The sequence below is a fragment of the Trachemys scripta genome, chromosome 1 (assembly GCF_013100865.1).
Source record: "Trachemys scripta elegans isolate TJP31775 chromosome 1, CAS_Tse_1.0, whole genome shotgun sequence".
NCBI classification, from domain to species: Eukaryota; Metazoa; Chordata; order Testudines; family Emydidae; genus Trachemys; species Trachemys scripta.
The window spans coordinates 65291928-65306779 of record NC_048298.1 but is presented as its reverse complement, the minus strand read 5'-3'; the positions used below and the strand labels follow the sequence as shown (position 1 = coordinate 65306779).

Below are 14852 nucleotides of genomic sequence, written 5' to 3'. Positions count from 1 at the left end.
GAAGGCGGGGAAGTAGCCTCATAGGCTATGAGCTGCAGACAGCTGCTTCCCTGCCTCTGAAATCCTATATTTAGAGCCCTAAAATACATACAAAATTTATATGTGTATCCAATCCGGCATCCGCAAAAATGATCCGCAGACATCCGTGGATATAAAGCTGATATCCACAGATCTGCAGGACTCTACTCACGATCATGCCTCTATTTATTGTTTCTTGAGCTTCTGCAGTTGTGGCCCTGAGGGCAATCCCCTACACCCCAGCAGAGTGCCTCCACCAGATAAGGAAGAGACCCAGGAAGAGTAAGAACATGTTTCGAGAGATGCTCCAATTGTCTGACGCCAGAGATCAAGATCACAGGATATGAAGAGAGATCATTAATTAAAAATTAAGAGTGAATGATAAAAGTGATGGAGGACCAAAAGAGATGCTGAAGTCCCTAATCGCACTCAGGCAGAACACATGCATGCTCACCCACCCCGCCCCGCAGCCCATACAGAACTGCCTGCCATGCCCTCCCCAAACTCCACCCACACATTTCTTGCATCTTTCCAGCCCTTCACAGTACCCTGTTCACTCCACCCCTTCAGACAGGTTCCATCCAATGATAGCTGGACTTACACACAGCTATGAGAGCCTCCATCAAGAGAGTTACGTCCCTACCAAGAAAGCATTTTTGTGTATTGGTTATTGCTGTTTAATAAAAAGGTACTCTCTAGAAATAAAATCAATCTTTATTTGTCTCCTACACACGGTGGTTGCTGCTAGAATTAATACACAATGGCAATTGGCACATTTGCAGACTACAAATCACAGTCAGGAAGGAATCATCAAAATTTTCATTCCACGCAGCAAGTAAACAAAGCATGGCAGAAAGTTTTACAAAAAGACATTACTGGGGCAAATTGTCAAAATTTGAATAGCTCTCCAGTGAGCACCTCTAATAGCCCTGTATCTGGCTGCTCAAAATCAGCAGCCAGGCAATCCGCCACCACACTCCACCTCGGGAAAATTTTTCACCTTTAGCTTCACACATTATGCAGCATACAGCAGGCTGCTATGAGCATGGGAATATTTTCCTCATTGAGCTTTGTTTTAGTACATACCAAGCTAGTACAGTTAAAGCCTAGAGGCTTTAATCACGATATTTTCTTTCCTAGACTTAAATCATTTTAGTTAGGATGTGTGAGCTAACATCCTAACACAACATGTTTAAACCCTTGTCTAGGCAGAGCCATAAAAGGTAGCACTCCCCTCTTTCATATTCTGAAGACCAGGTTTCATTGGATCCTAGCACCCCCCACTCAGATGGCAAAACAGAACTGTCTTTTTGTTCTGTTTTTACAGAGCATTGCATAATGAGGTCCAGGACTAGGGCTCCTAAACACTACAATAACAACAACAACAAAACTACCACCCTGAATAAACAAACTTCTAGTTTTAGGATCATCTAGCTAAATTTAACAGATGAACAATACATACAAAACCTGCACAGAGAGATGAAAAGGTGAATGCCGGTAATTAATAAGCATACCTTTCCAGCACAGAGGATATTGGAAGAGTCCAAAGTATCATCCGATGGTCTCCAGTCTACTATTACTTCAGCTTCCTACAATACAAGTTACACTTATGCATCAAACACAAACTCAGTAAGATTATAATTAAGAAAATGCAGATCTACCTATTTATGCAAAGAATTACATATGTTTACTTTATACATACATTATTTTAGGTATAGCTGCCAAACATCATGGTGTTCATTAACAAAAACAAACATTGAGGATTTTTCTTTTAATATTTTAAACTTGCGAAGGTACGTTAGATGCATTGAAGGTAAATGTAAGAAAAAAATCTAACAACTGTATCAAATGATTACCTTTTCTATGACACGTAGTACTCCTGATATTATACTGTCCTGGTCATCATTTTTTGCACAGGATGAATGAATGAAAACCCCTTCTTGTTCATACACAACCTGTAAAAACAAAAAACAAAAATGGATCAACTTCTTATTTTAATGGCAGAGCAACATTTAGACCAGTGATCTCCAAACATTTTTGATCGCGCACCCCTATCAGTAAAAAAATTTTGAGCACACACCCCCTGCCGCACCAGCTCTACCATTTTTGCTGAAGCAAAAAAAAAAAAAAAAAGTGCTTCTCCTGCCACGCACCCCAAAGGATCCTCTTGCGTACCCCACTTTGGAGACCACTGATTTAGACAACATAAGTACCTAGACAGATAATAAAGGGGAAACTATACTCACAGTATTACTGTCATGTCCTAAAAATCACGTTTACAGCACCAAAATGGTACTATACAATTAATTAGATCTATAATTTTGATTTGCCCTGCAATTCAAAATTAATCATGCTGCACAGACACAAAAAGTGAGTTTCCACAGTCTTATTCTGGACAAAGAAATGGTTGTTGCACAAAATGCTTGATTTCAACTTCAGTATATTGAAAGATTAATCTATAGGCTCAATGAAATACTGTAGTACAAAGTTACTTTGGAAGAATTTTAGATCATTAAAATTGATCTGAATGGTGATCTTTGAATGTATCTTATTATTTGACTACTATGATGTAAATTTAAGCACACCAAAAGTTAAAGACTTACTTACTGAGTAAACTGTTTCTGATGAATGAGATTATATTTTCCCATATATACAAATTATTTTCAAAAATCTAAACAGTGTTCTCCTCTGCCAAGATTCAGCATGATCTCCTGTGCTGCTTGATATAAATAACCTTAATCAAAAGTCTACCAAAGGAAATGAAAATCAGGGTTGTTGTGAACATGAAGAAACCCACTCATTTGGCTGAGGAACCGAGTGAAAAAAAACCCCAAACGCTCAATACTAAGGTTTTGAGAATTGAAACATACAACATTATGTGATTCATTTTGTGGACGTATTTGTTCCTCAAATATAAAACAGCATGCATTGTTCAAAATGGAGAAACGTACACTTCTGGAAATAAAATGCAATAATCCTCTCTTCTAACTAGCTCAGCCTTTTGTATCTGTGCTAAAATACCAGTACCCTTTTACAAACTTAATTGCTTTTGAAAAGTTGTTGCCAACTTAGCTACTTTGTCACTAGATTTAGCGACTTTTTGGTTTCCCTAGTGAGAAAATAGGTGTCAAAGTGACCAGTGACAAATCTAACAACTTTCACTGCCAATTACAGTGACATTCAGAGAAAGAAGTCACCAGTATGTATAGTCAAAATATCATTCACAAGCAGCTCAGTAGTGTTAATAAAATCCATTCCATGCTCTTTGCACACCAAGTCAATGTCATTACATCTCAATTGAGCATGTCCTCAGAAGGAATCACATTCCAGGGCTTCTTGGGCTGAGATCACTATAATCTGCAAGCAAGGAAAAGAAGTCTGTGGAGGCTAATTAAATACTTTGCTAAAGCCAGGAGTACTTTGGAGAGAGCAGCACATTAGCCAGGGCTTATTTTACCCAAATGTGTTCTTTCTTGCTGCTCCATAGTAGGTAGCACACCCTGTGATGCAGGGAAAAATGGCTAATGAAGTGGGCATGGTGTGGGCGGCAGGTTAGCTAGGGAAGAGAGCTGCACGGATGGAAGTTGTGGTGGTATGAGACAGGGCCATGTGTAGTAAGGGATGAAGCCCTTACTGCAGGATCAAAGGTAGAACTAGCTTGATTCAGCTCCCCTTTACTCTTTCCCATGGCTTGACCTTGGGTTAGCTGCCCAGCTGTTTTCAGAAATCAAATCCTAGAAGTGGGGGGGAAGGGGTCTGGCTAGCTATTTTTGTTTTAAAAATTACTTTCTTAGCTCCCTGCAACACCAAGCTCAGGTCAGGTGCATGCCCCCTTCCCTCTGACTCTGGGCTCTCATTTCACTAACCTGTCTGCTCAAATCCAGGCTGGCAAGAAAGGGAGGCTCAGCTGAAATTAACCAACCCCAGCCAACCTAGTCAGCGGTGTACAGAGCCTTCCCAATGAGCAGAGAGCTGCAGTTTCCTTCCCAATGAGTGGAGGGCACCCTCCTGATGATGACAGTGTACTGTGGTAGTTGCTTCTGGTGTGCTACAGTAGTAAAAAGAGCATGGAATGGATTTTTAACAACACTATTGAGCTGCTTGTGAATGATTTTGTGACTATACTTGCCTGGACGCACACATGCACGTATGTAATTCTCTGGAAATTTCATTGGTGACATTTTTGACTCCTTTTGAGTGCTTAAACAGCTACATCTAGTGACTTTTCAGAGTTTGACTGTGGTTAAATAATAGGCAGTCAGTTGATTGGCTTGCCAAACCTGGCTTTCTGGTTTCAGTGGCACCTGATCGTGAAAGCTAGATAGAATTTGTACAGGATTCTAAAACACCACCACTCTTTACTTAGTTAGCATGAGAAATATACACATCTATACAAAATAATCAACACCCCTATATGCATTTCCCTGCCTCGGGTTCCTCACCACTCTGAAGAGTTTTTTGGGCTTGGGCTAAATCCTCTGGAGTGTCTGGAATCCTTCTGTGTATTGCAGTATGGATGGTGTAGCCAGGCTTTGGGGCCTGGGGCCAGAAATTCTAAATCTAGAGTGTTACCAGTAAGTGTGGATGCTCAAGCCCTGGCTTTACAAATACAGAGTGCGTGGACTCAAGTCCTGATAATCCTGGGTTTAACACTGCAGTGTAGACATTACTTTTAAAAGACGGCAAAGTAGATGAAAGGTGAGTCAATATATCATCAAAAGTCTCATTAATTTGTAGTGCAGCTTCTTCTAGATCACAGGATCGGGGCTTCACTGTACTAGGTACTCCACACACATCGTATTAAATATCATCTTGAACTACTACAAAAAGGTTGTAATACTCTGTTTTCCATATATACTTTCTGAAAATGGACAGACTCTCTCAGGTTAATAGGATTTTATGTCCTACTTCTTTTATGACTAGCATGGTACACACCTCCTCTGCAGTCCATTTTACCTTTAGAAAAAACTTTTTTTATTCTGTTTTCATTTCAGTTCTGTACTGAATAAAAGTGGAGATGAAAAGGCAGAAAAGTAACAGAACTGTTTTCTTTTTGAGCGTGACTCTTGAATAGCAAAGACATGTCTGGAAGAAGGTGATATCTGTCGGGAGAAACTAAATGAAAGCAAACGGAAATACTACTTGAAAATGAAGCAGAAAGAAAGAGAAGCTTGTCTGGAGGTGAAGAAGATGACAAAAGATGCCTATCAATATCCAGTAGATTCAGAAGGAGGATCTCACAAGCAAGAAATTCTTCTTTGGAATACTGAGAACAAAGATATCAGTCCTGAATTAATTTTGGATAAAGAACTGAAGAGTGAAACTACCAAAGAGCTGGCTGGTAGTGATACAGATACACGGAGACAGCTAAGAAATGCAGACAAAGATTTGATTCTACTGAATAAGGTTCCTAAGAACTCAGCCTCTTTTCCATGAGATTCCTGTTGCATATTTTTCCAGTAAACATTTTTTAAGACCTTGCTGAAACAAAAAAAAATGTCCAGAAATTGGCTTGTGTGGAGTCAGCATGCTCAACAACTGTTCCGCTTTCCTTGTTGTCTTTTGATGGATGCAATAAACAGTTGAAACAAAAGTATCAGTTCTTGGCATGTCTGATGAACTCAAAAGTAACTATGATCGGGTTGAAAGCCACGAGCAAAATTCTGTCCATTTTTCACTCTACTTTGACTGGAAAAAAGTTTGAAGAACCACACTGGAATTAATGGTGTTCTTCAAAAACAAGCTGAGGAAGAAACCATAAAATGGAACGAAATTTTGAAATGCATCTCAGATGTCATATTGGTTTTAGATGGTTTCATTTTGCAGATCTAACTGCAAAACTGGGGACCACGGGAACAGCCTTTTCTTTTGTACTTTACAGTTGCTTGAGGTATCAGAATGGAGTTCACAGAAGACAGCTAAAACCTGTCTAAACAAGTCCTAAACGCTTATCCAAAATGTACAGAAAGCATTCTACTATGATATGACTGTTGACAGAAAACCAGATGCTTCCTATAGAGAGCAAATTATTTTTTGTTTTATGATACGTTCAAACTCAAGATAATGTATGGGAAATTAAAGAGTGCTTTTTGATGTCTGAGGACTCCCCGGGGAGAAAAAAAGGACATTGCAGAGCCAGTATACAGAATACTTGAAAAGAGTGGTATCAGCCTTCAAAATTGTAGAGGTCAAGGACAGGACAATGGGTCAAACATGGCTGGAATTTCTGAAGGAGGAATTTACAGAAGAATCTTCAGGTAAACTACTCACCACATAGTGCACACAGTCTGAGTCTTTGTGGTGTGCATGCAGCAGACCTAAGTGTGGACATAAAGAGTTTGTTTGGAAACACTCAAACTCCGCAACTTATTCAATTCCAGCCCTGCCTGATTAAAAGTTCTACAGAAAGCTGCAAACATTTTGTTGCACACTAAGTGGTATTCAAGAACTGAAGCAGTGAAACCACTATCAAAGCAATCGAGTAAAATTCTACAAGTTTTGGTGAATCCAAAGAACGAAGTTGATTTGTCTGCAGACTTATACAATAAAGTAGAATATTTATCTGGTTAAAATATTTCAAATTCATTTTACTGGCTTAAAACCCTTCAAGCCATCCACAATGCAAGATGTTTACGTCAAGACTCAGAGCTTACATTTGGTGAAGAATCAAGACTAATGAAATCACCTGCAAGTGAAACGCAGCACCTTCAAGAATCTTAGCCTCTGATTCTTGATGAGTCCAAACTTGTAGCAGCTGGGTCAGAAGAACAGGGGCAGAAAGAGGAAGACATTCTACAACAAAGACAGGATCACCACATATTACCAAGAAAACCAAGTTCAAGGTTGACTTTATGCTGCTATCGACATTCTTATCAGGGAAATCACAAGAAAATCTGAAACAGCTAAACAAAATCAAAAGCATTGTTTCATTTATTTGGAACCTGACTACAAACAATGCTAATGCTAATATGAGCTCAAGAACAATTAAAATGTTACCCAAGAGATTTGATAGAGGATTTTGTTGAAGAAATTCACCTTTTAAACAAACTGACACACACAGAGTTTGGAAAAGTTACTTCAATTAAGCTGTTATATGAGATTTACGAACAAGGACTACAGAATGTTTTCCTGCAGACCAGGGCTTTGATCTAAGGACTTTGATCTTGATACCTATTTCAGTTTCCAAAAGGAAATGCTCCTTTAGCAAGTTAGCCCTGATTAAAAAAAAACTGCTCCCAACCTACCATGGATAAGGTTAAGATTTCGTCATTGTTATTTTTAGTAAAAATCAGGGACAGGTCCCAGGCAATAAACAAAATTTCATAGATGCCCATGACCTGTCCCTGACTTTTACTAAAAATAACGGGCAGGAAGGGGAAAGGGCTGAAGCACAAACCCCGCAGGAGTGGAGAGGGACTGACAGCCCAAGTTCTGGCCCCTGCCTCTGCTGGGGGGGCTGATGCCAAAGAAGTCACAGAGTTTCCTTAAAGTCACAGAAGCCATGACCTCCGTGACTAAATTGTATCCTTAATCATGGGCTGAGACCACATATCAGCCTTAGTGATGCTGTCAACAGAGGACAATCTTGCAAAGAGTATAAATTATAATAGTGTGTTATAAAAAAAAGATAAATGTGACGTGATTTGCCTTTGATGATAATAAATCATTTTAAAGTTTTCAACAGCATTCTTCAAACGCTTTCTTCTCTATTTTGTCCTGGGCCCCCAAAAACTTCTGAGTAGTCCTAAGCCTTAGCCAAATCTAAACTCCCTTACATAACAAAAGTACAAAATGTGGTGCATGTAGATAGGCTGTTGCCATACATAAGTATGGTCTCCTTACCCTCACAAACACTTTCCTAGTCCTCGGAGATTTTTCTTTCAGTTGCTGGAAGTACAAATTGTTCATTGGACTGGGTCAGAATCTTTACCAGATTATCTAATTTTAGACCATTTCATAATTTCCAAGAAAAAATAAAAAGAAGGCCATCAGCGGTTATCTTAACTATTGCAAATTATCAGAATGTTAATATGTTGGTGTGAAAGTCACATACATTAATGTAATACGGTTGCTATCCAACTAAGATGCTGGAACACACAGGTCACTTTCTGAACAGCAAATTAAGACCGTTGAAAAGGCCTAAGAAAAATATTAATTTATTCTTTGACTATAGATCAGCATATGATGATTAGTAACTTTAAAAGTTATGCTACATTGTACTGAAACAGAAGCAGAACAATTGATTGTAATAAGGCTAAGTTATATAACTAGTTCCAAGCACAACAGGCAGAGAGGAAAATGTTTCCCTCATTAATATTCCAAGAATGGAAACTATCCACTAATTGTCAACGTTTTTTCCATATCTGGTGCTCTTCTCCTTTAATTCCTTGGATGGGTCAAATTGTGAATATGAGTATGCTAAGAAAAGAAGCCACCATGTAAGCACCAGCTTTCCTTCCTTTTATGTCTGAACCATGAGGCTTATCACAAAAAACATACCACTATGGCAATTTTATTTATTTTTTTAATTATGGGAAAGGAGGAGACAGAAAGGTAGTTATACGGATCATGATAAAAGTGCAGGCTTTTAAAGATTCTGAAGTTTACAGTTTGGAATAACATGCACACATCATAAGTTAGTTTAGCAAAACACTGTGAATGGTAACTGTCTATGCTCTGAAAATGTACCTATATACTGAAAATACTTAGGATATGTGTACACTAAAAACTTAAATCGGCCTGTATTAGGTCAACTTGCAGCCACCACAGTAATTACTGTGGTGGTGCATGTCCAGACTACCCTCCTTGGGTCGGTGGTGCGCGTCCTGACCAGGAGCGCTTCCACCGACCTGAGAGGCAGTGTGGCTGCCCCACAGGCTACTGGGCTTCTGGCGGGGCTTCTCACCTCCCAGTTCACCTGGGCTTCCCACCCCTGGGGAGCAGAGTCCAGCTGCTCGGTGTTCTAGTCCACCTCAGCTCCTACCTGCTCCCAACCATGAGCTAGGCAGCCTTTTCATGGAGCTGTGAAAATGAGGAGACAGCCAATGTTCCCAGCTGGGAGCACAGGGAGAGAAAGTCACAGGGAGTGAGGTCCATTCTCACCCCAGCTCCCTGCTGGGAGCAGAGTCCATTCTCACCCCAGCTCTAAAGGCGAGCGGGGGGAGCTGGGCTTTAGCTACCCGGCTTTCTTGTCAATTTCATGGCTCTCCTGGAGAAAGCTAACAGCTGATATAAGTAATGCAGTGCAAAGACACTGCATCACGCTAACTACAGGCAAGTCTCATCTTACTCAGGGGTTCCGTTCCGCGGTTAGCGCGCAAAGCAAAAACCGCGTATAGTGAAACACTCATTGAGTTCAATGGCTGGCAGAATTGCCCGCACTACAGATGTAGTTTTTAATATTGTTGTTTTTCCTTTTTTCCCCGTTTTTGCCGACCGCGCAAAGCTGAATTCGCGCATGTTAAATGCACCTAAGATGCGATTTGCCTGTACACTTACATAATCCCTGCGCCTCTCATGGAGGTGGAGTTATTATGTCCATGTAGTACAGCACTTACATTGGCAGGACAAGGCTATAGTGTAGATAGTGACATATTTAGGTCAATGTAAGCTTCCTTACATAGACATAACTGTGTAGTGTAGACCAGGCCATAGGAATGTTTAAGTACTAACAAAACAGTTACTTATTTTATATTTCAACTAGCTGGAATAGTTGCAACTTTAACCATGGGTCTATCACACAAATCTGTTCAGTTCTAATTACAGCTTTTGTGATGCCAAACCAAACCATGCAAAAGAATGTCCATATCTGACTTAAATAAACCAAAAAAAACCCCGCAACTCAATAAGCAGTCACACATGGATAATACAAGTCTGGAAAGGAGTAGAGACAAGGTACTCCTGTTTTATCAACTATAATGGATATAAAGGTCACACAATCAATCCTGGCTAGGTATTCCATGGTACAATAACCTAGTAAATGATGAAGAAGTGCTAGTAGTCATCAAAATCTCACTATTGCAAGGTTTTTCCTAGGAGTTGTGGGCTCAGGAAGAACTGAGGCTGAAGAATCAAGATAAAAGCAGTGCAACAGCTCATATTTGGAAGCTTATCTTTCAAACAGCATTTTTAAATTAAAGCTTAAATTCTGCAGAAATTGAGGGTTTTGGATTCTGGCACTGCCAACCAACCATAAGCATTCAAAAAACATGAATTGGGCCCCTAAAAGATCATGAGATGGCTTAGAGTTCAGAAGCTTTTAAAAAAATAAATAAATTGAGTCTTTAGGTGCATTCTGCTTTTGGAGCATTTAAGGCTCACATCTTCGAGCTCTTTCATGACAATGGTGAAGACTAGAAAAATCTGCTTTTTTTTTTAAGTAGAATTCTCATTTCATTCCAGGAGTTGGGGCTTTAAGTAAAAATCCACCAAATACTGACAGATTTGCCAGCATTGGAAACAACGGGAACCACACACACAGGAAAGATTTCCTACTTGATGGTAATAAGCAAATTTTTCAAGTCCTGCCACAGGTTCATTGAAAATGTCTTGAGCTATTAGAATAAGTGTTACAGCTACTTAATTATACAGTAACAGTGGTATTTAAACTAAGATACAAGTCTCTTAAGCACAGACAGAATAAGAGCCTCAGGTAGTAATAAGCAACTTTTACTGTGGGCATTTATGCAAGAGAAGTTCACATAATTGATATAAAATGCAATTAAGAATATATAGAAAGGAGAATTATACTTTATCTCTTCAGCACAGTGAAACCATAACTGAGGCCTTGTCTATACTTAAAAGGGTTTACCAGTACAGATATATGATATAGCTTAAACCAGCTCCCTGAATGGAATATACTATACCAACAAAAAGACTTTTTGCCTGCATAGCTTTTGCTGGCATAGCTATGTCAGCTAGAAATGTGAAAGAGGGGGAAAAAAATCATCACACTCTTAACAGACATAGCTACTCTGGTAAAACATTCTAATTTAAACAAGGTCTAACATTCAGAAGAATCCCAGGCAGGCACAGGTCTCTGCTCACAGCACACTATGAGGCTTGGTCTACACTAGCAACTTATCTCCGTATAACTACATCAGTCACGGGTGTGGAAAATCTACACCCCTGAGCGACGCAGTTATGCCAACCTAACTCTTAGGTTAGACAGCACTATATCAACGGGAGGGCTTCTCCCATTGACATAGCTACTGCCTCTCCGGTAGGTAAAGTCCTCCAACTGATGTAGGTAGCATCTTCAGTGCAGTGCTACAGTGGCGCAGCTGTGCTGCTGCAGCATTTTAAGTGTAGAGAAGGCCTATATGAATCCTTCTGTTAAGCGATGCCTTAGATTTAGGGGATATACAGAAAGGTGTCTGATTCCACAAACGTTACAGAGATTCCTTTGAAGCAGCATATATCAAATAACTAGAGATGGCTGAAATCAAATATTGAATAAACTCACATAATGGAAAAAGTATATTGGTCTTAATGACCAATATATTTAATTAGAGGGCTATGCTAAAACACAGAATATTTCCCCCTATACTGGGTAACAGAATGTTCGCACCATGTAAAGAAGCACACAAGAGAAAATAATCTCCTTGAGGACAAGTGTACCAATGAGCTTGGAGGGAAAGATCTAACAGCCAAGATACTGAAAATACATAAACTCCAAGAATGTAAAAACTGTATCTGTCCATAAACAGACTAGTTATAAAGTATCTATCTAGTGAGGTTGCTTTTCAGACTTTAAAATAAGGTTTTATGCCACCATTTTTTATTTTTACTTTATTTTCTAACAAACCTTGCTTTCTTTTATAAGGAAAAACCCTTGGGGCTGGTCTACACTAACGCTGTAAGTCAATCTAAGATACACTAGTTCAGTTACATAACGGAAGTCGACGTAACTTAGGATGACTTACAGTGGTGTCCACACCACGCTATGTTAACGGGAAACGCTCTCCCATTGACTTAGCATGTCTTCACCAGACCAACTAAATCAGTGACTCTCAAACTTTTTTATTGGTGACTCCTTTCACATAGCAAGCCTCTGAGTGTGACCCCCCTTAAATATATTAAAAAGTGTTTTTAATTTATAACACCATTATAAATGCTGGAAGCAAAGTGGGGTTTGGGGTGGAGGTTGACAGCTCGTGACCCCCCTCCATGTAATGGGGTCCCAACCCCCAGTTTGAAAACCCCTGCACTAAATTGACATCGCTGAATATATCGCAGCAGTGTTGATTTAGCCAGTAGTGTAGACATGGCCTTGGAGACCATTCCCAAAGACAAAGACAACAAACTGGCTTCTGGTAAGCAGCAGAAAGAGGTAAAGGGTACCCATGCTGAGACATATAATTAAAAGCATCAGGGAAGGTGGTCCTCACTCCCAGAAAACACTAGCTGTAGTTACTTGCAGGCACAGAAAAACATGCTGACTGCAATCAAGGGCAGAGAACTGAAGCTCACAAGTGTTTTAATGTAGACGGTCACTATTTGAAAAAGAATCTGAATCATGAACCATAATTCAATGAAAACAAATTAAGTTAATACTACAAATTGGCCATATAGAGAACAGAATAATCATTATAAAAAGAGAAAAATAAGGCTGTTCAAAGGTATTATGGGAGGTGTGGCAACAGCAAAGAACACAAACAAAGAGTGCAGGAACAAACTATGACAGCTAGGATTTTGCCAAGTAACATCTCAGGAACATGACTTATATAAAAGAGGCAACATTTGAAGCAGAAAACAGAGCTACAAAAGAATAAGTACAGCTAAGATGTTGCCCTTACCACTGGTAACAACACACAGCCAAGTAGAAAGGGGGAGAAGAGCAGAAAAACAAGGATCACGTACTGTCCTCGACTGTCAGCAAAACTCCAATGAGTATCAAGAAACATTTTGCATATTGATCAGAAGCAATGTATAGTCAAAAGGCAGGACCATTACAAATAGGACCCAGAAAGTAAACCTGACTTGGACATGTTGCAAAAGTTGAATACACAGTGAGGAAAAAGTGAGTGACTGAGGCCCTCAAGAAGGGACTGCAATAGGACAGAGATAAAAATTAAAGTAAAAAAGTGAAAGAATTAGGATCTAGGACAGTGGTTCTCAAGTTATTACATATTGTGGGCCGCATATGCGGCCTACAATGTGTTACCTGGGCTGTAGGGACTGGGTGGCAGGGCAGTGGCAGCCCAGACCCTGACCCTGGACCCCCACTATGCGGGGCCAGTGCACCAGGACCCCCGCGACGCGGCTGCCCAGGCCCTTGGAGCTCACGGGGCCAGCCGGCTGCCCGCCCAGGGACCCCGCCGGCAGCTGTCCCGGACCCTGGAGCTCACGGGATGGGATGGCTGCTCCAGACCCCGGGCCCCTTGCCATGTGGGGCAGGCTGGCTGCCCACCCCAGTCCCTCGCCATGCAGCTGCTCAGGCCCCTGGAGCTCACGGGGCCAGCCGGCTGCCTCGGACCGCAGGCCCCCGACCCTCTGGGGCCAGATGGTAGCTTCGGACCCCCGACCCCACAGGACCGGCGGGAGCCTGACCCTGCCGCGCTAGGTGACAGGGCAGCCTGAACCTGTACCCCCAGGCAGCTGGGAACCTGAGACCCCAGGCACACCCACGGCCTTTAGCACACAGCTGAGCTGGGCCGCAGCTGTGTGCTAATTGGGCCACATGCGGGCCATGGGTTGAGAACCACTGATTTTGGGTAACTCAGGAAGCAAAGGGGGAGAATTAATGGAATTTTAGTTTAGTTATTAAGAATTGGCTGTAAGCATGTATTGGGGTAAGATCTGAGATATTCATTAACCTGGTGGGTAATGTGTCCAATCCTTTGGGATTGGTAGAACTTTTTATATGAACAAGATTTTCAGTAATCTTCATCATATTTGACTTGACTGTCCGGGTGGGAGCTCAAAACTGGGCTACTTTACAAGGAACTGTATTTCTGGCTTCAGGGTAACCAGTAAGGTATTGTAGACATAGGCGAGTGCTCCAGGGCTGAAGCACTCACAGAAAAAAATTAGCAGGTGCTTAGCACCCACCGGCAGCCAAGCTCCCCTCTCACCCCAGTGCCTCCCACCCGCTGGTGGCCCCACTGATCAACTCCTCCCCCTCCTTCCCAGCACTTCCTACATGCTGAGCACCCCACGGGTAGGGAGAAAGTCAGCGCCTATGATTGTAGAAGCTGTTCTGTTGCTGGCTTGGTGAATCTAAATATTCAAATACTCCCCAAAACTGGTGGTTATCTGCCCCATTCTTTGTGATTTGCCCTAATTGAGCAATCTTAGCCTGGCCCCCCTGAGATCCCAATCACACATGGTTATACTGATGTAACGGCCTGGTGCAAACCCTGAGGGCAGATGCTTTGAACTAGCGTAAACCATGACTTACATCCATGGACCTTTACCACAATGTAGATAAGTCCTTGGCAGGGGGGGAGAGAGTTTTCTCCAAGCCCACATGTCAACTTGAGAGTTTGTATTTACTTGGAAAGATCAACACTCGGCATGTTTTAGCTTGTATCCATGACATTTATGAGCTAGAATGTGAAAAATGAGTTATGCAAAGAATGTTTCAGAGTAACAGCCGTGTTAGTCTGTATCCGCAAAAAGAAGAACAGGAGTACTTGTGGCACCTTAGAGACTAACAAATTTATTAGAGCATAAGCTTTCGTGGACTACAGCCCACTTCTTCGGATGCATAAGTGGGCTGTAGTCCACGAAAGCTTATGCTCTAATAAATTTGTTAGTCTCTAAGGTGCCACAAGTACTCCTGTTCTTCTTTTTGCGGATACAGACTAACACGGCTGTTACTCTGAAACATT

The 14852-nt window shown here is 41.1% G+C and overlaps 1 protein-coding gene across 2 annotated transcripts in view; it reads right to left on the bottom strand.

The window, feature by feature from the left end:
- TBC1D15 (TBC1 domain family member 15) overlaps window positions 1–14852 on the bottom strand; it is an 80268-nt gene that overhangs the window by 62136 nt on the left and 3280 nt on the right. For both annotated transcript variants that reach the window (XM_034771549.1, XM_034771559.1), the window contains exons 2-3: window positions 1875–1973; window positions 1533–1607 (exon numbers count right to left, since the gene is read on the bottom strand). In XM_034771549.1, the coding sequence (XP_034627440.1) occupies window positions 1533–1607; window positions 1875–1973 (174 nt within the window). The remainder of the gene's footprint in view (window positions 1–1532; window positions 1608–1874; window positions 1974–14852) is intronic.